The sequence below is a fragment of the Athene noctua genome, chromosome 2 (genome assembly GCF_965140245.1).
Source record: "Athene noctua chromosome 2, bAthNoc1.hap1.1, whole genome shotgun sequence".
Lineage (NCBI taxonomy): Eukaryota > Metazoa > Chordata > Aves > Strigiformes > Strigidae > Athene > Athene noctua.
In genome coordinates, this window is record NC_134038.1 from 65,237,003 (window position 1) to 65,264,476 (window position 27,474).

At 41.1% G+C, this 27,474-nt stretch overlaps 1 protein-coding gene across 5 annotated transcripts in view; it reads right to left on the bottom strand.

The window, feature by feature from the left end:
* ZNF516 (zinc finger protein 516) overlaps positions 1 to 27,474 on the bottom strand; it is a 163,553-nt gene that overhangs the window by 35,572 nt on the left and 100,507 nt on the right. For 3 of the 5 annotated variants that reach the window (XM_074899319.1, XM_074899314.1, XM_074899315.1), the window contains exon 5: positions 23,352 to 26,345. In XM_074899319.1, the coding sequence (XP_074755420.1) occupies positions 26,035 to 26,345 (311 nt within the window). In that variant the 3' untranslated portion in view covers positions 23,352 to 26,034. Of the gene's footprint in view, positions 1 to 7,276; positions 7,332 to 23,351; positions 26,346 to 27,474 lie in introns of those variants that run through there. The other 2 variants (XM_074899318.1, XM_074899317.1) reach the window with 2 other exon arrangements.

Genomic DNA, 27,474 nt, shown 5'->3' on the forward strand with positions numbered 1-27,474 from the left:
TGTTCGAAGAGCAACCTTGGCTACCTCCCTGACAAATCCAGCATTATTTCTGGCTGTCTTAGCATTTCATAAACTCGGATGTGAGAGGAACTCCTTGATGTCCTGCAAATATCAATGAGAGACAGAGTCTGAAAAGATGCTCCCTCCATGGACAGAGTTTTGGCAGACTGATCCGTGGTTAACAGAGAACATCACCTCGGCAGGTCTATGACATGTCTTAACATCCAAATGATTGTCCAGTTCTGTAGATACTCTTTGACCTGCCAGCAACAAGTTGAGAATGTCTGAATGGCCTAGCCTCCTAAGTATAAAACTTGACTTTTGATGTCATGGCTGTGTATTGTTTCATCCAGAGGCTGTAGTTTTGGAGGAAGGAGGCCAAGCATTTAAATGTACCTCCTGGTTTAAATTAAACTCAGCCATAAAGAGCAGAGAGACTCCACATCTAGGTGATTTGCTGCAATAGCTTGGAACTAACCCACCCTCCAGGTGAGCAGAAGGACACAATCTCACCTTTAAATTGGCAGCGATGGGGAAAGACTGCTAACACATGAACTGTATCTCAGGTGATTTCAAGGTATTAGGGTTTGAAATTGAGAGCACACATTTAGTCATACCCCAAGAAGAAAACAAGACTCTTTGGCTCAATCTTTCTTACCACAGAGGAGTAATACCTTTTCAATCATAAGACACATCAAAAAGTCTATCTGTGACAGGCAGAAGACTGAAATTCCTACCTAGGAAATGTAATTTTCCTGCAACATCAGATTCTGGCACGGGTACCTTCACTGATCAGGCTTCTTAAGCCCTCGTGGTTACCAAACTTAGCGGGGTGGAATCACGTGTGCCCCATCTTATTTTACCTTGCATATATACAAGTGCACAGCAGAACCAGAGGAAAGGCAGATAGCAATTTTCCATTCTGCAGGATCGGAAAAGGGGATGACACAGAGCCAACAATCACATAAGCTCAGCAGCAAAGCTGAGGACATTTCCTATGGGAAATGAGGTGGAGAATGATCAACCACAGGACATACTGAAAATAGCATCAAGGGTCTAGCCATGTCTCCCATTCATATTTTGAAAGCCTGAAATGCTACTGATTCTCCAACATTGTACTCAGAGGTTGTAGGAAGCAGGACACTGCCAGGTGAATATGATATCTGGTACACCAGACTCACTCAGAGAGAGCTTCAAGTGCACAAGAAGGGATCTCTGCTACTCTCGTCCAGATATGGCACTGCCCCAGCGCACATTAATACCTAGAGTAAACAACACATAAAAAGAGCATCAGTAGGTGTCAAGGTTTCTCTACAGGGACACAGATGAGAGTTGGTTTTCTGAGCTTTCATGGGATTTCAAATAAAACTTATCAGTCATCCCTTGATGACAAAAGAAGCTTCATGCATGGGACAGTGCTCACCACATGCAGAATAAGAGCCCTGGGGGACATATCAAGGGTAAGGAAGTATTAATAATGGGAAACAATGAAAAGTAATAGAGAATAGAAAGTAAGAAGCAGTAAAAGACATGGAGGAATGGGATCAAAGCAGTAAAACCACTTTGAAAGCAAACTTTCTCACATGGTTGGTTGAAAAGAACAAATGGCATATGGACACTCCTTAACTTATATAGCTGTTTGTCAGTGCAAGTAAGAAGACTAGCCTGCAGATATCTCTGAGCCCAACAACTTCTGGCTGCCCGTGGCATACATACTTATTCAAATGGACAAAGGGAGTAGCACTCCAAACCAAATTATTTTGGTAATATGAAGACAGACAACTGGACTAACACCACAAACTCTATTCCACATGGGCTACTGATGGAAAAGATGACTAGCTCCAACAATTTTTAAGAGAATTTGCTTTCTTATACTACTTAAGCAATTAATCCTCAAAGCTTTTACACTAACTTTAGACTGTTGGACACCAACAGGTCTCTAGCCCATCTTTAGTTAAGCTGGAACACAAACCTTTTGCTAAAATGAGACCCAAGGAAACCATTTGTTTACACGGAAGTCAGGAAATGCTTTGTGATCAGCTTCAGCAGGAGAAGACTGAATCCCATGTTGCATGGCTACAAATTGTATTGAAAAAATGAAAATGAATTTAATTTAGAAATCATTTTATTAAAATAAATACTGTATTTATTATCTGCTTCTTGAGTAAATCTTCTACCCTTTAACTATTTTCCTCAAAATGTAGTTATATAAAAGGACAATATTCAGGAGGATATTTGATATATAATACACATTTAAACTGAAGATGATGAATAGATTCAAGCGCTGATCAGTTCTTGCTACTGAACAAGATGAGCCACTGTTGAGGTCAGAACTGAGAAGAGTTACCACCAGATCCCTACCATGTCCCATCAGTTACTCACACAGTTTTGATGTACCAGACACCCACTGTGATTTACACAGATGAGATGTTTTTAGCTTCTGTTGGAACTTGAACGTGAATCACATATTCTTGACTAAACAAGGCAATAAAATTAAATGCAATTTTGGTCAACCTTCTACCATAAGTTAAAGTTTTGTGTTTGTATATACAAAGACATGCATCTTCATATATGCATATAGTTTTTAGTGGATTTTTCTGATTACCTGCCTTTCAGCTGCAGCATACTGTGTTTAAGAACACCGTGACCTTCCCCTGCATAGGAGACTGTGACTGCAAGAGCAGAAGACACATCCATATGTTCTCCCCTGTGCTTTTCCCTCCTCTGCTTCAGTACTCCCCCACATCCTGACACTTGCTCAGACAAGAAAGCCTGATATTTTTCCCCACTTCACAGGTTAGCTCAGTTTATTACACCACCATTCTTCAAAATTCGCCACCCCTGTCCATGTTTGCAGTGCCTGTGCACTATGGCACCTTCAAATATAACTCTCTTCTGTCTTAGCTGCTTGTTCATTGACCTTATCAACTTCCCTTGGAACGATAATCATAAACAGCACTTTAAACACCAGATTTATTTAAAAATTAAGTGATCAAGTGAGCACAGCACAACCAGGGGTCAGGGAACATGTTTTTTATCCCTGGCTCTCCCACTGGCTGGCTATTAAGACTTCAGGCAGGTTTCTCTGTGCTTATGTTCAGCGCTCAGACACGTCTCTCTCTAAACTTCACAGTCTCGGTGACAAGGACCATCTTTTACTCCAGATTTGTGAAATGAGTGGCATGGTAAGGCCTTGTTAGTAGTAGCTGGGATATGTAGCTATTATGGCAATACCGCAAATGCCGTTAACATTTTATAATCAAATACTGTACTGCAAATGTGTTTAGCGCCTGACAGTCAAATAACGTAATAGGTCCCTGCCACATAATCAAGGTTAGATTTCACTTAAAACAATAACACTGAAGAAGACATTTGAATGTGGAAACTGAAGCAGACTTGAGATACAGCCTCTGTGATATTTGCCTGGCTTACACAAGCATTTTCTGCCTTCCACCTGAGTTGCCCTGGCTTAGCTTGCTTGCCCTCCCAACAGACCAGCATGCAGGTGGCTTTATCAGGTTTAGCAGCGGATAACCTGCCTGCAGGGATGATGAGCTCAGGTTCATGGTAGCCATGGGACTTTTGGTCGGCCCCGCACATGGGCCATGTGGGTGCTTCTGCCTGAAAAAGGTGTTGTGCAGAAATATCCTTATTCAGCAGATGGCCGACAGTGCAGCTGCTCAACAGAGCAAGCTCTAGCATAGGTGAACAAATGGAGACAGGGGAGAGGAACTCACCACCTCCTGAACTGCCTGCAATACTGTGTTCAGATAGGATTCTGCTGTCCCATTCTGCAAAAAGGAGGTTGAGGTACCCATGCAAACATCTACTCACCTCACTTCAACACAGAAACCTGTGGCAGAGATGAAGTAGGCAACAAGCTCTAAAGGCATGATTTCTCAGATAGATGCATTTATAAATTGTAGGCATACACGTATATTGTAGAGCAGAACTGGTACCTAAACGATTTGTGTGCATTGATTTTTGCACTAGACTCAAGCTGTTCAGTTCACCTCTGAATCTCTTAGCAGATTTTTTTTTAAACTATCATGTGACACAAAGTGAAAAATCCCTGTTGAGCTGTCTCTGTCACAAGCATCTCCACCCCTCTGAACTTTCCCAGTAAAGCATCCATGAGAAACACAATAATGTCACTTCTAGTCATTATCTCATTTTCCAGCTGTTGGTAATGGACACACTGTGCCTTATCCTGTAATGATAAAACCGAAACCACATTCTCTGCGTTTATAGGTATCTGCTCTTTCGAAGTGGTGACATCTATGCCAAAATAGGTCTTTTTTGGCTACAGCTGGAAAAAATACACCAATAAGGCACTTAGCTGAAACTTAGCAAAATCTCAAAGAGGTGAGAAGGATTATTGTTTTAAAACCCCATAAACTGAATTATGTCTTTTTATGATTTTTAAATACCGAAGATTTATAAGGAAAAGCAAAAAAACCAGTTCTATACTGGATTTGGTCTTTCCATATTATAGAGTGAAAATCCCTTAAATCATTTCAGTTGTAGGTACTGCTCAGTGAAATATCTTATAGAGTGGTTAGGTTGAGGATTTCTTTAGAGGGGAGAGGTGTGAACGCAGAAAATCCAGCCAGAACAATGTATTTGCATACTGTGTATGAGCAAACCAGTGCTGCTGAGAGTGAGACTGCCTGGGGAAGACTAAGGAAAGGGCAGTAGCCTGCAGTCCCCCTCTTCTGTTCCTGTGAGTCTCACACATTGCCATAAATGACCATCGGATGGCTTTTCCAGAAGGACAACCCTTGATTAACAGACAGCTGAGATAGTGGGTGGCATTTCAAAACCAGGAGATGGCGTGGTCCCAGCCCGATGGACTCCAGCAACATGTGGCTGATGGAAGAACCCTTGGGTTGCACATGTGACTACCCTAAATTATAGCAGTAATGAATTCTCTCTCTCAGTGAGCTAAGATTTGGGAGACCTCAAAAGATATAATGAAGTTGCTTTTACTCTGTGCCCCACTGCCTCAGGCCTCATGTCTAATGGTCCTTGGCTGGAAGCCCTCTACCAACCAGAATCATTTTGAAGGTGTCTTGCCCACTAGAGTTACCCCCCACAAACTACGATGCTGTGTTGCATGGTGCCTTGTTTCACTGCCCACAATAGCAAGTGGAAAGCATGCAAAGAAAAACTTCCAACTCCTATTCAAAAGCAAACAATGAAAATACGCAGGAATTACCCCTTTTGTTCTTCCGTTATTATACCCATCACAGTCTAAGAGGCGGAGAAGAGAGAGCAGCAGATGTTTCCAGACCTCACAGCCAAGCTGTCTGGAAGATGTTTCACATCTGGGAGGGAAGCCATTCATGTATGAACTGCAGAAGGCACTTAATCCCTACACCCACAGAAAACTGGAGAAGAGCGTAAAGGCTGAGGCAGTTCTTTTTTTTTCCTATTGAAAACCTCTGTTTTGGCAACCCAACACTAAGCCTAGGCTGAGATGTACCATTTCCTTCTTACCTTGCCCCTCTCTCCAGTCCATCACCCCCAATTTAAACTGGAAACCAGTCAAATGTTTTTCTTAGGCCTGCAAGTTTAATTCTTTGTATGGGTTGGGGTGTCGGGTGTTTTTCAAATGAAAATACCTAGTTATGTGTCACATATGGATCTTATAAAGGTGGCTATGTATTAAAGGTAAAACAGAAAAAGAGAGAATTAAGTTTATTATTTTACACAGTGGAGTGGACACCCTCCATGGTTAATTCTTGAGTTAAATGAGTTTTCCAGGAAAATGTTTAGCCTTTCATTGAACAATTATTTTAAATACTTTGCCACCAAGAAAGTAAGGCAGCGTAAGTTTTATGAACATAGGTTTTTTTACTTTCACAGAAAGTTTGCTTGACTGATCCCTTACAGTTCCAGAAACAAATACAAGTGCATTTGCTTAAAATAACAAAACCACACACAATACTTAACTCATTAGGATGATTTAGCGGTGGTTCAGTATTTCTTTTGGCTGAGTGCTCTGGATGAAATCCCATGTATACAGTCTTGTATTTTACCCCAATACTTTTACTTCAGGTTATACAGTAATCTCTGTCAGATGCTGTGCCCAACATACAGTACAAAAAGATATCTGCTTGTGGAATGTCTCTGTCAAAAGGGCATGTGCAAAATAGATTTTGAAAATTAAACTTGTTTAGTGCATTACACTTTATGAGTGTTAGAGCAGAGAATTAACTGAGATAGTAAAGCCAGAGTCCCCAACACTTAAAAGATAAACACAGTCACTGAGCAAAAGATATATTCACAACTATGAGGAAAAAATTTGCCTTAATTCTAGAAAAACTATCTCAGACTGTCCTCTTTCCTCTTCATGCCTAACACATGTAGAAATAAAATCTGTTAAAACAGTAAATTTAATTAAAAGGAACCTCATAAAATACATTAGTATAATCGCTGAGTACTCCTCTGTACCAAACTTTTATTGGCTTCCCTTTTTACATCCCAGAATAATCCTTTGTGAAATTTCTCCTTAAATATCTTTAATTTATATCTCTCTGGATGGTGACACTCACCACTTAACATCCCTGCAGTACAGAGGCAGTTGACTGTGTATCAAGTGTTGCGGCACAAGCTTCTCCAGTTGAAACTCACCAAATGCCATACTGCCTGCTGATTGTGACCATTTAGGTACCAAAATGTTACTTTGCCTGAGGAAGAGTGACAGAATCCTGCCCTAAAGAGGAGCGTGTATTTACAGGTCCCATTCTGCCATCCTTCTGCAGATATGTTTCCTACTGGCTTAATTAGAGCTGCAGGGGAGCTTCTAATTTTTCTGGTCACACTTTATTATCCTCTGATTACTAGCCATTAGTCTTCATCTTTCTCTAGGGTGGTCGGGCTTTTTTTGCTATTTTAAAAAATAAAATTTAAAAAACAGCTAGGAATATGTGTTGAAAATCAATTTATCCTTTTGTCAAAGTAATTGCTAGCTGGGGATGATAATTTCTTTGTTCGGAGCAGATACAGAACTATTGTCTTGGCCTTCTAAATTGGTACGCCATACCCCATGCTGTCTGCAAGTATCAGTATGGAGCCATGCACAGTAGATGCTGAATATACTATATAACGGAGGTGTCCCTGTCTAACAAAAACTGACTCTTTTTTTTTTTTTTTTTAATGGAAGGGAAATAATGAGACAACCACACAGCATTTTAGTCCACATTTCTCTATTTCCTTCCCATAAAAGGTCTCAAAGAAATGCAAAGCACCACTGAAGAGTTCAAAGACATACCTCAGAATGTGACTGCACATTCAAGGCACACTGACATATTCAAGACTGGATAGCTCTATTGGAGGGGGGAAAAAAAAGAGAAAGAAAGAGAGAGAGAAAAGAAGGAAAAAGGCTCAGCATACAAAATACAATACACAATATCTAGTTCTACTGTGTGAAACTCACTGCATTCATTTTGCTCACTGAGCAAACTAGGTCCCAGAGTATAACACATACAATAAATCTAGCCATTTTTTTCCATAGGAGCTGATTTCTAGAGAAGCTAAAAATTACTTGTTGTAAATGATGCAGAGGCTGATGCAGCTGAATTTATAAATTGGGTTGAAAAGTTTGACATGCTGAATTAGATTATACCATATAATGCATCACTAAGTAATTGATATGTACATTACGTGTAAAGAAAGCCCCGCTAACTCAAGTGTAACTTTTTTTTTTTTTTGCATTATTGTGCAACTTGGCCATCAGCTCATTGTCAGTTGAGCAAATTTTCAAAAGGAGATTTAGTCCTTTATGAGCTGAATAAAAATACAATTTTGTTACATTCCAGTATTCTAAAAATAAAATAAATACAGGATATTTTTTTTTTTTATTAAGTAGAAAATAAGTAGAAAAGCATCAGAGCATTTAAAGCCCTTTTTTGGGGCTTTCTTCATTTTTAGGGAACTTTTCCCTATTGTTCAAGAAATGTAAAAGTCCAGATGAAAGATAATACCAGCATCAACTGGAGAAGTAATGGGAAATGGGAAGGAATGGGGAATATACAAATTTCCTCAGTTAAAAGCAAACAATATAGCACAGATTTCTGTCTTCTGGGAGCACAACGGAAATTTTTAAAAATCCTAACAGAAAGAAATCTCAGTTTTATACTAGCTGTTCCAGTCTTCCACTGATGATCTGCATTTATTTCAAGGAGATGAGAACATTTCCCTCTGCAATTACTAGCATATCTGCCCTGATTCAATGCTGATTAGAGCACAGGGTCTTAAATCTCTGTAATCTGTCTGAAATGTTATTAAATATTAGATTTCAGTGTGATTTGTTTTCTTATCACTTTACTTGTAACTTTACTGCCATTCACCGCCAAGAGACCTTGAACTAGAGGCTGCGGCTTTAATCTCAATTTGTTATACTAAAATGCAAAATTTAAAAAAAAAAATGAAGAAAGTTGAATATTACAAAGGAATGTGATTGATAACATCGTGTCATCTTTGTATTTTAATATTATAAACTGAATTTTATGATACTCTACCCTAATAGTGACATATTTAACATTTTAAGACTGGGTATAATAATTTTATGGGACAAAATGGGTATTGTTAGAAGATTATACAGTAGTACTTTGTCAAATCCTTGTATATTAAATACCAAAACACTATGATAAAATAATGGTAAGAGTCTCTTGGAGAAGAAGATCCATCCTTAGTGTCTCATCTCTGGTTCAAGACCTCTTGGAGGTCTCTGGTCAGTGAGAAGTACAGTGTGCCACACATGCTACCACACCTCTGTGCACGGGGGTAATGGACAGCTAGCATTTACAGCGTACTGGCAGTTTTGTTTGAAAATGTGAAGTAGGGGTATTTTTATATCCTGACAACTTCTGCTTTTCTTCCAGGCAATTCCAGATTGGTAGATGCCCAAAGGACATATATGAAGGGGAATAGGCATGAGCATGCTTTCAAACAGCACAAGAGCAGCCAGGAATGGATCACACTGTTTTTCCTCCCATGTTTGACCACTTCCCAAAGAAAGAGATCCTCTCTATCCTTATCACCAGCCATGCTTAGAGTTCCTTATATCCAAGCCCTTTTAATGCACTTCTGACACACTGCTAATAATAATGATTCTTGTTGATTTGCATCGCATTTTACTTCCAGTGTTCTCTTTCCTTAACCTCCATCTACCTCCCTCTCAGCCCATCCTTAAACTGTGGAGAACCTGAAATACAAAAGAATAAAAACCACATAGAAATCCAAATCCGTGTTCAGAGTGAGCTACCTCGCTGGAGTGTGGTAGGACATCACCAATGATTATGACATTGGTACAAATCTGTGGCAGTGAAGGATGGTGACCTTGCGGACAGAGGGAATCATTCCCTGCTGTCAGGAATCTGAAACTCAGACAATGTCCAAACCCAAAGAAAAAGAATATAATCACAGCAATATTAGATGTTATGACTGCACTATACGATATACATGGCAGTAACTTTGGAGATGTAATCATATGTGTGCAGGGTACAGATGTACAAAGAGGGAGGATAGCACAGGACTTGCAGCCATAGAAATCTGCAGATCAAGATACAAACTGAGAAATTCCATTGTGCTTTGTCTGCCTGAATCGCTATTCACCGTCATCCCAGCAATGTTCCTCCTTAACAGTCTATCCTTAAAGTGCATATAATAAAATGAGGCCACTGAGACTTATACACGGCTTGCTCTCTCCACTGATTTTAATTCACTAAGTAGAAACGCTGCAGAAGGTCAGTTTATGTGGAAAAATCCGTATCAGCAGAGGCACATGTTGACCCTCCTTTCAGGAGGAAATGATAGGATTTCAAATTGGGGTTTCTGTATAGATGAGTCGAGTCCCACAATGAGAAAGGTCTCTACAGAAAATAATGCTGACTGATTTTTATACACACACACATAAAGGCTTTGAATAGCTATGCCATGTTTTTGTTAGTTATATAGGTCTCTTTGGGGATCTGTAAAGATTGTGGATTCACAAAAATTAAACATTTCGGAGCTGTCAAATGAAAAGTGTCAAATAAATGAGGTCTGTGGGAGTTTTCAAGTCCATTCTAACAGGGGGAAAAGAAAGAAAGAAAAAAAAGAGGGGGGGGGGGGGAAAAAAAGGCTTATACTTTGGATATCCCTAAATATGAAAAGACAATCTAGCTACATCTGATGATCACGAAGGGGTTAATGTTAGAGTTGACTGCTCTAGAAAGTTCTCTCCAACAAGCTCTGGTGCCCCTGATGTAGAGCCTCAAGCATGATACTTTATTGCTTAAATTTGTCATCTCTTACTGGTGAGATTTAGGGACAGAGTTCTTTCCCTAAATCCTCCCCACCGAATGCAGGTCAACAAAGGTCTTACTGGCTGGTGTATTTTCCTGGCTTGCTTTCAGATTCATAATCCAGATTAATATCATAACACCTCTACTGTCTGTGTCCCGCTCCCTCCCTGGTTTTTGTGCACTTACACAAAAAGTGAAACACTCTTCATTTTAGCCTGAGATATGGGGTTTTTATTGTATTTTTAATTATAAAGTATCCCAGAATAGGAAAACTTCAGAGTAAAATTTAGGGAAATTCAGGGATGTCTCTCTAATAGCAAAAGAAATAAATGAGAGATTAGTTCCTCTGTCGTATTCAGTTTAAGCCTACTAGAAACCTTCACAAATACTAAAGACAAACCTCATCCAAAACAGAATCCAAACAAATTCTTGCTCCATCCATGGACAGTCCTGGAAAGAAAGGTCACGATCATCTTCCAAGGGGAAGACAATCACAGAATAATTTCTGAGATGTTAGTTTCAAATAAACATCAATTACCCTGCCTGCGATGTTCTCCCAGGGCTCAGTACAGGAGAGAAACATTTATTTAAACATGCCAGTTTTGTTCAAAGTGAAAGAGAATTCCCCTTAAAATACTTTCAAAACAGAAATTAACATCAATTTTTTAAAAAAATCAGCCCACATTTATGGAATTAGAAGAGAAATAAAACCTATCTGGTCACAATGAAAAAGTATGCGAACATTTTGTAGTACAAAGCAAGGAAGTGAAGCTGGCTAATTTTCTCCGAGTTTTGCTTTGTTTCTTCTCAGAAAACAAAGACAAAAAAAAAGGAAACAAAAACTGAAGGTGGAAACATGAAGGGAAAAGGAAACGCTTGCAAGAAAACTCTCTCTAATTCCACCTTCAGAGATGTCAGCAAACATAAAAAGCTGCGCCAGCAGCGGGACAAATCCTTATAAATATTAGGAGCCACATATTTTGCATCAGGCTGAAGTCCCAGGGGAGCCGTAACGCCTAATGAGGAGCAGCCGGTGGCACTGGCAAGGCTCTACTGCCCTGGACCAGGCAGGCAGAGCAGGCACTGGAAGGGGAGGGGGGTGGCACTGGGTTGGATTACCCACCTCAGCCCAAGGGCGCTGCAGCAAAAGGAAGAGGACTCTGTGTACTTGCACGCTGTGGGGTGCTGTTCTAAAAATGACTCTTCCTGACACATGATTGCTGTGACTTGGCTCCCTGCTCTATCAGAATAAAAAAATAAAGCAACGACCCCAAACCAGTCTTCTAGAAAAATTGTGGTTACTTTCAACCTGGAGACATAAAATCTCAAACACCTAAGAGGTCCACCCCAGAGCTGTGGCACCCCAGCAATAATTAAAGGGAACATTTTTGTATTATGGCACAATATAGTCATGGTGTTTGGACTTGTCAAAACAAACAAACCACATTCAATGACATCTGTGGCACAAAAGAGCGGAACAAATTATGGGGTAGAGGCAAACATGGCCACACCATCAGCATTCAAGACCTGAAGAAAAGAGTGGAAACTTTCAGGGTCTGAATGCAGGAGTGGAAAAGCTAATTGAGCACAAATGAAAGGATCTATTACGGCTGAAAGAATAAGTGAGAGTACAGGCAGGACAATGCTCTCATTTATGATTCAAATATCCATGGATAGTGCAGTACAGCTTTAAATACAATTTACAGCCTTGATTACAAATGACTATGTGCATCAACTTGGAAGGAATGCGAAGACTGTGAGCGAGAGAAAGAGCCTGCCTTGTCAGAAAGGAAGGAGAAGGGAATAAGTGAAGGCAGAGCTGGGCTGGACACTCAGAAGCGATTGGAATGTGCAGAATTATGAAATAGCGCTTTTAAAAACCTGAAGATGAACTGATTAGTGGGCAAGAAGGCTCACATTTAAAATAACCGAATTGCCCAGTGATAAGATTATAAAGGGAGATTTATGCTAGATAATCACAGTGCGATGAGGGGGAAGGGAGTATCATTCTGTCCCCGTGTCTTCCAAAAGCAAAATATAAAAATATGAATGTGGTAAAAATAATAAGCACTTGAAATGAAGAGCAAGGACAGGCTCCTACTTTTATGGAAAGCAGCAGCAGCTTTTTTCCTCAGCCTACACAAGACCCCAAAACTGGTCTGAAACCACTCAAGTTATGACTGACTTTCTACCCAGAAATCTCTGTATCCTCACTGAACTTTGTTTTTTTAAGCTGTGCTATGTTTTCTGGACCAAACATTACTTCTGTTAAATTGACAGTTAAATTTTCACTGAGTTTGAAAATTCTAAAAAAATCTTATGAAAACTGTAACATGATTTGGGATGTGTAGCAAGAAAATTAGCACTAGCCTCTCATGGATGGACACTGGCCCAAAGAGTGCACCCTGAGGTTGCACAGGCTGTATGTTCTAATGCTTTCTAGTCATACCACAGCAGCTAGCAATAGTCATGAAGAAGCCATCAACCCTCGACAGGTCACAATTTCCCAATTCTCCCGGAGCCTGTCTGAAACCAGAAACTCACTAAAAAGCAACTGGTGGGAGCTAGACCTCAGCAACAAGGAGAAAGGTACAAGCAGAAGCAAACAGCGGATGAAGTTGTGACCTTCACACCCACAGGACATCAGCACCTGAGAACTCGTCCATGAGACACTCTTTACTGGTACTGGCTACACAATCAGACTAAGGATGCGTTCACCTCTTTCCCTAGGTGGCCCCGAGACGTTGTTTCTTCCAAGTGGAAATCACTTACTCGAAGTGATCTGAGCATCCATGACTGTCAGGCTTAATTACTGGCAGTGCACCATATGCTTAGGAGTGAAACCCAAATTTAAACAGCCTCCATGCCTAGTGCAATATGCCGCAGTCCTTTGACTAAATAAAATTAAGGGAATGTACATATATCCCTGCAACATCCTAACCAGCTCCTATCGAATGCTCTTCAGAATCAGTTTCCAAAATGTGCAGGTAGTGAGAACGATCAAACATCAGGAATTACCTCACCTCTTATAACCAAGAGCAGCAATCTTTGTGATTATGTGCATGGGAGTCTGTAACTGTGTAATGAAGAGGAAGAAAACGACAGGCTTCTTGTTGATTAATTCAAGACGACGGAGCCCTCGCCTATGAGCCCAAAAAATAACCTCACAAAGGACAAAACCAAAGTCTCCTCTGTTTTCCTCATCATAACCATCCACTGCAGAGCACAATAATGCTGGGGCAAGTGTGTGTATTTTTACTTCTTTTGTAAGGGTTCAGCTGGCACCTTTCTTAAGAGAGGCAGTTAGTATGAGTTGCCAAACATAGTACCATTTCCACACAATTATTCATTTTTTAAGGACATTGTTTTTGAAATGAAAAGAGAATGAAACTATATGGCATGTGCTCCTATTCTCAGATTGGGTGTGGAAGAAAATAATGCCCACACACTGCTATACAATTAGGTCTGTCTTGGAAAGGAATTATACTGATGTTTTTCTAAGCAATGCCAGGTGGTTTATTCACCAAATAATGAGACACTAAACGGATCTAAAGATTCTTGGCAACTGGCAAATGCTTACCTTGGACTCCCTAGTTCTCTCTTCAAGAAATGGTTTGCTTTTCCCAAGAGTTTTCTTAAGCAGCTCAGCTGTGATTAAAAGCAAATAACAGTGGACTGAAGGTTGGTTAACTTACACTTGTTTAACGATACAGCTCAAGGAACTGTGAGTGCACATCAGATGTCTCTCACTGATTCAGTAAACAGCTTCAGCTACTGGAAGACCTTATTTTCAAAGTCCATAATTCTCCTTTAAAAAAACAAAACCAAAAAACCCCCCAACAAGCAAAATCTGTTGTGGTTAAATTTTCTCTAGTCTCACTCTGCCCAAAATCCTATTAAGAAAAAAAAAAAAAAAGTTTTAGCTACATTTATAGCAAGAGCAATAAAACCCAGACAATCATTTTTGTCTACACTGGAGGGGGAGGGCGGATGACCTCAGCAGTAGAGCACTTCTGGGAGCAGGAGGTGGCCGTGCCTGCACCTGCGGGCCATGGGTGCTGTGAGGCCTGGCAGTGGCCATATAACCCAGCATAGAGGACAGAAGGAGCCAAGCTCCAAATGCCTCCAAAGCCGAGCAAGAAAGAGAAAGGCCGTATCTCAACAGACTTATGGCCACCTCCCTGCTCCACATCAACTACAAAGTGAATCCACTCCATGTGGGTAAGAAGGACTTGAGTGGACACAGCTCTAACATCTGACCAAGCCCAAGCTACACCCATGGTGGGATGGCCAAGGGCCTCACAGCCGATGTCACAGAAACTCTCAGTCACCCCATACCACCAGGCCCAGAGAAGCACCAGGACACATGATGTTTCAATGGCAGCATTCTGTCCTCCCGTACATCCCCCACCCATGCCAGTCCATCTTCGGGAACTGGAACAAGCACTCCAGCTACAAACAAAACCGACCTGGGAACGGTGTGCTTCATGTATATATGCAAAGCAACATAACGAATAAACCTGGGGCTGCTGAGATCAGGCTTAAGTGTGGGCTTCTCTGTTTCCCCTGCTGCTGCAGGCAAGTACCCTACACAGGCTGGGGTAGAAGAGGGTTCCTGGGCTGGGGTGGACACCAAGGTCAGGAGAAGCACCAGCACCCAGTGGGTAACAGTAGCTGGACATCATCCAGGGGAAAGAAAGGCTTTGCAGAAGTGTGCTGTTTTGTAACTGTCAGTAGATAGCAAATCGATTAGCTGACAGATTTTGCTTCCCCTTCTCTTTGTCAATTTAGGGAGCAAAGTACATTATAAAAAAAGTTAATGATGTAAAAAAAACCATGCTGTGAATAATTCTTTGCTTATGGTTTCTCCTACAAATATTTGGTGTTTAGAATTAATATTGCTTTGGCCATCTCTGTCCAAAGATCGCTCTCATTTCAAGAGATGACTGTTCACAGCCAGTGATTCAAAATTTCATTTATGTGAATACAAATTGGTATCTCTGTAAAATCCTACATCTCAAGTACATCTACTTAAGAGACATTTTCTAGAATATTCAAGAAAATTCTAAACATACTGAACATTGCGAGGCTTCCCAAGAAGAACTAATTACAATACCCAAATTAATATTTGAATAAAATCTTGAAGCAATGGCTCTCTTCTCATTTAAATATGTGACTACTGTCTTTATAGTGTGCAAAGCATTATAACCATTTATATATGTTCTAAGTGATATATTACCGAGTTGAACCTAGTTTCCCCTTCTTTTGTTCTGGGTTCATAACCTTGCTGTATTATCTTCCATAACTCTATAGCTTGCTAATGCATAATTCAAGCTTCTCTTATTGACAAAAGGCAGCAGAAAGAAAGAATATTTCAATGCCACTTTCCCACGTAGATAGTATTGCTTTCACTTCAACTGGTATCATTTCCATACTAAAGCCAAATCTTTTAAAGAATATTAAGTATCATTTTCATTGCTTCTTCACAGTTGATTCACTGGGACAGCTACACCTGTTTACCTCCATCTTCTGAGACTACATTATTGCAAGGTTTTTATTGTTTGGGTTTTGGTTTTTTTGTGGGTTTTTGTTTTGGTTTTTTTTTAAAAAAAAAAAAAATATATATATATATATAGGTTTCTTGCCAAAAGAAGAAACTCCAGTTAAAACATTATGAGCTAATATATGACATCAGCTTCACACTAATCTCTTGATTTAACTAGAGCTTGGCTTTAGGACTGGTGTCGCAGTTTCCCCAGATGTATGTAGGGAGCAGGACCCTTTTGCAATCACCCTGCAATCCCTTTTCTAACCCCTTCCCTTCACAGAGTAACTAAGCAAACAGACATATATCGAATTTCCATGCATCATTGACTGGAGGGCAAATTTATCCTCAGTCAGCCATGCAATGATGCAAAAATCCCACTGATGTTAACGCAGCTGCTTCAAATACATGCAAGGTGAGAAGAGATTTTGCTGGTTTTGCATGTTCGAGAAGGATGGGAAGAATTCCAGAGGCTCTTGGTCTCTTCTCAGAAACAGCCTACATCCTTCCAATGGTACAAAAGTGACATGGACTCATGGATAGACAGAATAATTAAAAACAATAATTAAGGCTCTACAGAAAGAGCAAAGTGTCAAACTTTCAACATCATTATCTGGGCAGGTTAAGACTGTCAAGCTGTGCCTCTGCAGACCCTCAGCTCCTCCTGTTAGAGCATCTTTTGGAAGCATAAAAAGGGCACAACAGCTTTATTTAATGACGGCTCTAGGGCAGTGAGCAGCTACTCTTCCTTTGCACTGGCCCAGTGGAGACATTGTCACCATGTCCTTTGCGCACTCCCTGCTGTCTGTGGCTCAGCACACCACACTACAAACAAGGAGCTGTGTGGGGTGAAGCTCCTCCACAGCCTTCCTACACACCTACACATTTACCCGAGATGTGAAAGTCAGCCTGGGCTCAACCTGAAGCCAGACCGCCTACACATCCCACCTGCCCTTGTGGCAAGCAATGTCCACCATCCAGCATTATTTGTTTCATATCTTGGTTGCAGTAAGAGCAGACGTTCAGGGCAGACTGACTGAAACTGAGACTGTCAGGGCCCATCTCCATGGCAGGTAATGCCATTAGAGCACTCTGTGTGTCCCCTGTGCACTGCACCTCGCTTCTTAAAGCAGCAACTAGTTTGCCTCACAGGCAGCTTAAAGGCATTCAAGCAGGTAAGTAAGGTGGGCAGAGGATGAATTCACCCTCAAGCCCAGCTCTGAGTCACTTCTGCATGACAATCCACATGTGACTTTCACATCAGGAAATGTCTCTTACCATACTCTGCCCAGTAAAGACAGACACCTACCTAAAAGACACTTCGTATAATAAACTGTAATCTTACAAAGAAAATTATTCTGCTGAGAGTAGTAAGAAAAATGATCAAGAGGCCCTACAAGGCACCTGTACTCCCTGTGGTCACATTTACCAAACCAGCCTCAGTAATAACATGGCCAAGTCAACATCTAGCTAGGTTTACAGCCTTGATGCTTCTTACCACCTCAGCACTCACCTGTTTCTTGCAAGTTCAAATTCCTCAAACTGTAATTCTGGCTACAGTCAAAATACTTCCTCTAAACTTAGGAGCTTGTTTTTCTTTTTCTAAAAACTCTCAAAGATTCATTTTCTGCAAAATACTCAGAAAATACAACTTGAGAAGCAAAATTCAGGAGAGTTTAATGGTGCCTCCTGCTGTGCCTCATTTTAAAGTCACTGTTTATTTAACAGCACCAATGCAAAGAAGAATGAACTCGGTTACCAAATAATTTAATATCATGCTCTGAAAAAGTAGCAGCTTAGGACAGCAACACTGCTGATGCTTAGACTATTCCCCTTCTACTTGCTTCACCTTAAGAGTCATGTCATTTCCCACATTGTGTGCTGTCAGTGAAGACAAAATGAAAACAAGTAACTTTGCAGGGAATTCCTTAGATGTTTCTAACCCTGAAAGCACTAAAACTTCCAGGGGCAGTGCAGGAAATGGAGTAGCCCATAAACAGTGTGCTGCAAAGTAAATCATCAGCCTCTCCAGCAGCAAGTAAAAAGCCCATGTAATTTTTGACTTGCTCACAAACTGTCCTTCCCCCTATCCTCAACACTGTAACTGGCAAATTGGTCTGTCAAACAGCACTGAGCAAAGAACCAGATCGATAAAATCACCCATCAGATTATCTTCAGCAATAACAAATTAATTCACTGGAATTTTGCTTGGGTCTTCTTGGATTGAACCCTTGTGCTGCATTCAACCTAGGCTCAGGAAGTTCCCACGGGCTTCTTGCAGGTCACTTCTGCCCATAGTTGACTCCTAGTCAAATGCTAGGGAGCCCTTACTTGCAAAGGGTGAACACAGAGTTGCAGTGAGCCTCTCCAGAAGTCACCACCCAGAGTCTCAGTCACTTATGTGCAGGGTCCTCCAGGGAGAGCTGGAACATCTCCCCAGCTAAAAAAGTGTGGGGCCGCTGGCTCCTGGGCTGTTCCCATTGTATGGTTGGTGCAAGACCAAAACCCTCAAAATACAGCTATGCCGAAGGAGGGACGTCCTCCTTGATGGCAGGTCTCAGACCAGTCCTGATTCCCTTCATGGCTCTGTCCTGGTAGATGATGGGATGTGAGCAAACAGTGTCTCCCCCAGCTCGCTGGCTCTGAGCTGCAGAAGCAAGTGCCACCGGGGAAAGGAGCCCAAGGAAGAGCCATGCATGCATGTCGCTGCCGGGGAAGCAGCAAGTGCATGTCCCCCCTCAGCACCCCAGCACCAGTCCAGGGCCAGCAGTAGTAGGCAGCCTTGCCCTCTCAAAGCAGGGACAGTGAGCAACCAGAGACTGAGCACCTGAGCAAATTACCACATAATTTCACCTTCTAGTTAGAAAATTTCCACAAATCTGCCACTGCAGAGAGACCCTAGCGCATGCCTGTAGACTGCCATTCCTACAGATATAAAATGCGTTTAATATTGCATCCTGCACTAAGCTTCCTCTATACTGTCTCTCTAACAGTGCAGTCCAGAGATGCTCTCTGCTCTTGTCAATATTTAAAAAAAACAACCCAAACTTGTGGAAAAACAATCATCATTCCCATGTTCACAGCAGGCTTTTGCTCATTATTGGGAGCATTTGCCATTTGACAGGACAGTCAGGGAAGAAACTCTAGCAGAGGTGATGGGACTCTCGTCAAGCCCCTGGAGTGGACTTCTTGCTGAGAGAAACTCTTTCTAGCTGCCTGTTCTCACCACTGCTCTGGAGATGTCACCTCCTCCATGGTGCAATCACCTGCCTCTGTGCTGAGGAAGAAGGAGAGGAACACATGAAGAAGAAAAGGTTGGGAAAGCAGTGACCAGCAAACTGGTTACCATTTAAGTCCTCTGTGGATGAGCCGACCACAGTGACCTCCCACCACTGTCTCCCATCTGGAAGAACAGACCCAGTGTCCACGCCGTATCAGTATGACTCTTGTGAAAACTTCTGGTAAAAGCAAGAAACGGTTTGGTTCATGACGTGCCTTAGCCAAGGGAGATCCCTAGCAGAAGCGTGTTTATTGGAGCACCACTCCAGCACTCTGTGGCAAGCTGTAGGTCTCAGAAACCACTAGTGGCTCGTTAATTGCCCCAGACAAGGCACAACACTATCCTGTCCCAGAAAAGTATGTTGAATTCTGGGAGTAAGATGAACTGGAGGGCCAGTGTCCCTTTTATTTTATGTCATACCAGAACACAGAGTATTTAGAAGATAAATAAAACATTTTTCTCTGCTTAAAAAAATCTTCTAAGATTCCTGTGGTAATTGGGTTGATCATGATGAAATAGGACACACAAGAGATTTTCACTTACAGAAAGGGAACATGGGTACTTTACATTTTCTAAACTCTTGACAAGTAACTCACCTTTGTAGATAACACTGACACAGGAACAAACAAATCAAGCCATCTGTACCAATCTTGCATGAACCACAACTTAAAATTTGAGATACAAAGGATTTAACAAAGGAGAACACCAAGTGTCTGAAGCCATATTAGTATTGACCACTTTTTCTTAACAGCTTTGAGCATCCCCAGCTCTTTTATCCAACATACCACAAAGCATCTTAAAATATTCTATATTAGAGAATGCTATCTGAATGTACCCTCTAGCACCCTCGAAGGATTGCTCCAGTTCAGCATCTGCTTAAAACACTGCCTTCTTGCCTGCCTTGGTTTTTTGTATTTCCCCCCCCTCCTGCTTGGGGCTAATCAGAGTCTGCTTGTTTCTTAAAAAGAGCAACATGCTTTTCAAAACCCCTTGGGTATTGAAGAGACCCTTCAGTCCAGCCTCAGCCACTCATAATTATAGTCCTAATTCTGGTTCACCCATCAGTTGAGACAGTAAAGATCCAAAAATGCCTTCCCCTATTTTCTGTCAGAACATCATTCAGGCTCATACCACAATAAAACATTTTTGCAGAATAAGATGATTCACTGCAGTTAAGTTAATGTGCTTATTTTCTCAAGTTTTCAATCCATCTCCCAACAGCTATCTCTATTTCCCTCCTCCCTCTCATACAAATGGAAGCCCTTTGCAATGGGCACAAACCTCTTCTGGTTAGGTTTCAGAGTTTCTGCTCTATCTCCACATCCTTTTGATCTCTTGACTCTGTCCTTTTTGGCAACATTTCCACTCTTTGGTGATTCTCCTTGAAACCTCTCGCTCCACTCCTGCCTTCTCCTTAGCCCTGTCTTCAGCTTTGGCCTTTCTCAGTGTGAGAGACGAGAAACCAGGCCTGTGAGAAACTAAGACAAACAACCTGGGAAAGCAAAAGTTGAGGCTGATTGAAGAAATGCCTCAAACACTCGCAAGACAAAACTCTGAGTCACAGGGTGCATGCTGTGGAGGCCAAAGCTGATAACGCTGCCCGATGTAGCTGGGGGAGAGAGCCCTGTGGAGACAGGACGGCTCTGCCCTGGGGCACCTGGGCAAATTTCAAGGGCCATGTGTCCGGTGAATGAACTTTGCTTCATTATCCACAAAATGCATATTAAAGTTGACACCCCTCAATATGCTAACGAGGGCTGTCATGATCATGCTAATGACATCATCCCATGAAACACCTTACCCCTCCCCGTACATGGGATACGTAGCTATGTGGGTCGACCTAGGGGACGGACCCAAGGAAAATGGGTATAAATCAAAGGGGGGAAGAAAGGGCTCTCTCTCTCTCTCTGCCCCTCTCCCTGCCCCCCCGACCGTCTGGAGAAAGCAGTGAAGCGAAGAAGACGAATGTCAGCGAAGAAGACGGCCGCCTCCTGGAACCCTCGCCGGCGGGATCAGCGCAGGAACCCAGACCGGTGATCTGTATTCCCCCATTCCCTCTATCTCCCTCTTTTCCTTTTTCTATTAAGAAATGCAAAGCATATTATATTGCTCACCACAACTTGCTCTGTACTTGGCCAATTATCATGTGTTCAATTAGTGCATTGTAGGTAGTTAATAAATGCTTGAACTTGGAGACTTGTTGTCCGCTCCAATTGGGGATTTGCGAATCTGAGTCACTTGTCCCCCTCGTCAGAGCGGGATGTGACACTCAGACATTGCCTTTTGTCTACTTACTTGAATTTCAGAGTCAAAACTCAGCCCTTTATTGATCTTTCACACGCGTTCTCCACCTCTTTTTCTTATGGCCCTAAGGGCAATATCCCCTTCAGTATTCAAACCCATAGAGCTGAGTCACATTAATGCTCTTGATCCCTTTACCCAAGCCACAACAACTGATCCCCTGTTCTGTGCCTACTTCCTACTCCCAACAGAACATCCTTTTCGCTCTCAATAGCAAAAATGTCCCTCACTTGGAACAGTAACTGGCAATCATTTTGGAAATACTTGCTTATACCCAACACATGGATTTTTTTTTTGCATCTACGGTTTGCCCTTTGTCCACCAGCCTCGAAGAAAACAGTTTTTTTCTGGGGTTTAGGTTTTGTTGTTTTTTTTTTTCTTTCTCCCAGAAGCAGCACTAATGAACCTGAAGAAAAAAATATAGGCATAATGAGATTTGCCACTGCTACTGTCTACCTTGAGACAGCTAAGGATGTCAACACATGGTTATAGTCCCTCTCAAGAGTGCCAGCAATACGTTCAGCCCCACAGAAAGCAGTTAATAGGGGAGTATGTCTATGCTTTCACTAATCTGCCAACTTTTTTACACCCCCAGCTGCTCCAGAAACAATAGTTTTGTAATTTATAATGAAAAACTGAAGTGGAATGAATTTTTATATATACTGATATATTCCATTTCATTTGAATTACTCTCTAAATATTGAAATCAAGAAGGCACTCCTCACCTACAAGTTCCCTGTGAATCCACGTGAGCTTTGCCTCTGAATACTGGATTGCCCTGAAGTATGGGGCTGTCAAACACAACAGAAGAGAGAGAGCATGGTGGAAGAGGACTCTGCCATTCAGTGCTTTGCACAGAACTGCTGGCTTAAAAATACTGGCTTGCACAGGGACTGGGAAATTTGACTTGACATAAAGTGCACCTTCCCAACTTTTAACACAATGCATTTTATGTACCAAGAACCTAATAAAGAAGTTACCTCTTGCTTTGTTCCAGGTCTTCTAGCGACACATTGGTTTTTCAAGGAGAAATCCCCCAATGAGTCAGTGATTCTAACACTCCCGTTGGAGCTGCTGAGATATGCCTTAAGTAGCCCAGCATGGAATAGAGCAAGGAAGAAGAACAAAACCAAACACAGGCCTGGTCATGAACCCTGTGAGCATGAAAGCAAGCAAACGGGGAATGCATCCCCACCAGAATGATGCAATTTTGTAAAACAGCTCAAAATGTCACACACGCTCTGACACACATCGAGCGTGACAAACATAGGCATGTGCTCCACAACATGCAGCACCCCAGAGCAGTAGAAGGTGGCCACACATTTACAGGGATTACCATGAAATGTGCATGGTGTCAATGCCTGGAAGTCCCTCCAGTGACAGATTTTTAACTCATAGTCAGTTAACAGCAGAACACTTCTGTGCGCAAACAAGAAGATGCTATTTTCCAAAGGATAATTTTTTTAACTAGTTGTTTTAAGCAGAGTCTTCCATAGGATGGGGACAGCAATTTACACTCAGGCTTTTCACTAAGGACTTAAAGTGGTTTTGAAATACAAAACTAAAAACTGTTTTGGCTTTCTAATTTGCTTTCCTTTTTGCAGTATTACTGATTTGTTCATAGCATTTCTGACAGAAGGAATTTCACAAATGAAAATAGCATGATGGCAATGTAGCAGATGATTAGTTCCGTGGAAAAAGTTTCTCCAAGTTCAACTTTTGGACAGTGCACAACATTCAGGATACAAAAACACTCTGGCAAGGAAGGTGTTTCTTTCACTTTAGCTACAATAAAAAAGAATCTTCTTCCTTAGGTATAATAAACCACACAAAAACCAGACAGGGGGAGAGAGGGAGAGGGGGGGAGAGAGAGAGAGAGAGACAGAGAGAGAGATGGCAGATACACTAAGAATCTGCAGTGTAGATAATCAAACCCTTTATTGTCTAAGTTACATTAGACTTGCAACACCATAAAAACCTGTTAAGAAGAAGAAACAGTAGATTGGTAGAGGTAGTAGAAAGTCCCTGTAACAGTTATAAAAGGGCTTTACAGGAGTGTGTCATGCCAAAAAAAAGTTATGTTGCTTAAAAGAGCTGATCAAAGCCCGCTGACTAAATAAATAAGGAACACAACTCATTTTAAATACTATGGCCTAACTAAAATAACAAATCAATACAATACAATGATAACGAAGAAAAAAGAAATTGTGGGATTTGCTTCTGAAAACAGATGGTCTTTAAGGTTGGTTTTCCCCCACCCACTCTTACTTCTTGTTTAATTAAGTGAAAATCTCATTTCTGTGCTATACACAGCATATAATTATTTAAACTGATTTCCCCTACTGTTGTTCTTCGTGGAGCTAAATTATGATTGTAAACTTTGCTGATTAGTACCCTGGTAATGGCAGTGACAGCACTAGCTTCTCTGTCAGAGATTCTAGAAGAAAAGCTCCAGAAAAAAAAAACCTTTTGGCTCTAAATATTAACTTGGATTTTCTAGATCAGCTTGCAAAAAAATAGAGTTAAAAAAAAGAGAAATTACAAATGTACACTACACTTTTGTGCCATTTTGGGTACAGAGTTTTAATAACTAAAACACAAACAAATAGGCTAAGCAACTAGCTTTTGTGCATTCCTGAACTGCATTACTTTCACTCATGAAAAATATGACTCAGAAAAGCAACAAAACAAAAGCAAAACAAACAAAAATAAACCAAACAAACCAAGAAAGCTAGTGCAAACCCAAAATGATAATCATTAAGCAACACAGCAAAATATTTCATTTTTTCTTTTTCTCTCCTTTTTTCTTTTTTTTTTTTTTTTGGTGTACAGTGGAATGTGTCTATGCGACCTCCCTCAAAATAACTTCACAGAACAGTTAATTACAGTCACTTATAAGTATTTGCACAGACATTGCTAACTACACCGAGACTTACAGAGAATTCTGATATACATCTGGTGCAATAGCATAAGGAAAAACTAGTTTTTAAAAAAAATATGTAAGAAAGTTAATTTGCATTGTTGCAAGTGTTGCGAAGTAACAAAAACTGTCAAGTAATTTAAAACAAGTAGTATCCAGAACCAATTACTGACTAGATTTTTTTTAAAAAGCAACCCCCCTCCCACCAAAACTGTTAGAACAGAAAGATCACACTTTAAGGTTTTTTCTGCTGTTTTTTTTAAACAAATCTTTGTGTCAGAAGCCCATTTCTATAAAAACAGCACTATTCCATTATTGTAATGAAGTAAACTGTTGCTCTCACCTGTATTAAAGGTTAGCATCATTTCTGTACATGTAAAATTATTGCTTTTTTTGAAAAATATATTTAGCATGCTAGGTTTTCTTTTTAATCCATTTCCTGCCTTTACAAAATGTTACAATTAAAAAAAAAAACTAGTAAAGCTTTTGCAAAAATTTTCACAGAACATTTTCTTTCAAGGCAGCAGTAACTTTTGATAATGCATAAAATTATATGTGCAAAATCTGAAACTCTCAGAAATATTACCATCACACATAGTGTCACAGCAATAAGAAAAGAAAATATTTATATCTGTGGAATACATTTTTAATTGCTTACACTGCATGGTTTAACAACCTGTTATGTGCCACAACCCCGCCTTGAAAACTTGCAGTTAAAGAGTTACTGTAAAAGAGGTATATAAAGCTTTTTTTTCTTCTTTTTTCCTAACACCACCAGTGATCACCAAGTACAAGACATGACACATTTATATGAATATTAACCTGCCACCACAAAAGAAGTTCCTCGTCTTTCCAAAACGTCACCAGACCCAAAGCGGAGCTGTAGCTGGCCTGCTGAACCAAACGCAGGCAGAGAGTACCTTACAGGCCCAGGGCTGCCTGAACTTGTTCAGTGACACCTTTTCTCTTCTGAACATACGGTTCAGCAGCATTAGACAGCTGAGCATTTTATTATTTCTTTTTTTTTTTTTTTTAAATGTGAAGACTTCCTTTGTGATCAGGTTGAAGAAAGTAGCCCTGTTACAAAAAAAGGTCCTGAGAGTAAAACACAGAAGCCTGTTTTTTTTCTTAGTGTTCGACGAGCTTTTCTTTTCCAAAGCAGAATAGAAGCTTTTCTCTGGAAGTGTTTCAATTTCCATATTCACATACTATTAATGGTGCGCAGTCAAGAGCAAGAGCACTAGAAATGCAAGTGGTCCCCAAACTGTAATGAAACAAACCATTGCAGAATGACGGTCTTTCTCTTTAGTCCCTTTAATCCTTCATCAAGCATTGCTTTCTCAGCACCGAATGCCACCTTTTCCCTGCACCCCCCATTCTTCCTCTCTGTGTTTTGTTGTTTTGTTGTTTGTTTTTTTTTAATTTGCTTTTCAGCATGACAGGCAGTGGCAGTTTCATTAATTAATACTTCTCCAGCCGTCGAATCCACTGCTGTTTTTCAAATGTATCAAATAGTCATTGTGAGCATCAGGGAGGTTTTTGTTACAGTGCTTAACTTCTTCATGCTGTCCAAATCACATAAAGTTTAATTTTTCCAGTGTCTCAAACTTCTCTTGATTAATATAGATGCCTTGTGCTGCCAGTGCTTGCCAACTCCACTGTTTATTATAAAGGAAATAAGGAACCATGGGACTGATTAGTACGTCAATTTATATATATCTTGTGTAGCATCTTCATTTATTTTAAAATGATTAACAGCGCAGAGGCACCCCCCTCCTCGCAGAGCACTGGTTTCAGTCTTGCGCAGCAGCTCCAAGCGAGGTGATGGCTGGCAGGGAGGCTGCTCTGCAGCCGACAGGGCACGGGGCGGCTGCGCGGGGGGCTGCTGGCGCTGCCCGTCAGGGTCGGGGCCGAGGCCACTGGCGCGGGGGCTCCTCCGCCGGGGCTCTAGGTTCCCTTCCGGAGAGGCAGCGTGTGGGCGACCTCCGCGCCGCCGTGGTCTCTCCCCTGCAAGAAGGACGACACAGGGGAAAGCTCATTCTCGCCTCTGCTCCCACGCGCAACCCTCCAGCAAGCCCTGCTGGCCTTTGTTACCCTTTATTAGCATCATGTACATTCACTTTTGCCCACCCCATCAGAAGTTTTGGGGGGCTTTTCAAGCATCTCCAGCAAGACCAGAGTGTGTCAGGCCCACATAAAGTCCCTGACATACTAGAAGGGCAAGTACTAGCATCTGATGGAGCAATTCAGAAAAGGCTGAGAACAAGGAAAGGAAGAGGACTCCAAAAGGCAGAGTTTTGTGCTAGCCAAAAGGGATTCATAACTAAATCAGCATTTTTAAAAGGCTGAAGTTTGAGGTCACAGAGGCAGCTAAAAAGAAAAACTGAATTCTTCTGCAGGTCTGTCAAATACTAAGGCAGCACACACACACGCACACACACACACACCGTCATCTTCCTTTTAGTTTATTAGCCAATTTTAATGAATAATTACCATGTTGAAAAAATAGCAGGGATATTCGAAAATCAAGTGAAATTAAAGATAACATCATGAATAAGTGGGAGCCTGCAGCTCCCAAGAAAAGCTTTAAAATGACATTTAGAACATCACTGTCGGAACAATGCAGTTTACAATCCTGATCCTAAAACAACATGGCAAGATTAATCTTACATAAATGCATTATCCTTAAGCTAAAGTCTTGATGAAGTGAAACAGACCATTTTAAATTAATGCAACATAAAATACGGCACCCATGTAAAATCCAAGCAAGTTTCAAGCTGTGCCTATGGCAGCCCTCAAAATAGCTGAAGAAAGCCCAGCTCTGGTTGACATAATGTATTAAGTGCATCTCTTTTGTTAATAGATTTAGAAAATTCCTAATTAAACCTGGCCTGAGATTCATGACATTTACCAGTCAAAGTTTGGTTTAAGTCGGAAAGATTTGCAACAAAATTAAAGAAAAAAAAAGCTGCTGTACAGACCGCAGTATATTTGAAATGTAGGAAACAGTAACTGAATGAGAGATGTGATAAAACTTCCTTAGTTGGATGCTGAATTTCCTGCAGTAAACCAAGAAAGATGCTTTACATTTTTGCGCGGCTGCATCATGCCTGAGAGACAGAGCCACAATTCCAGG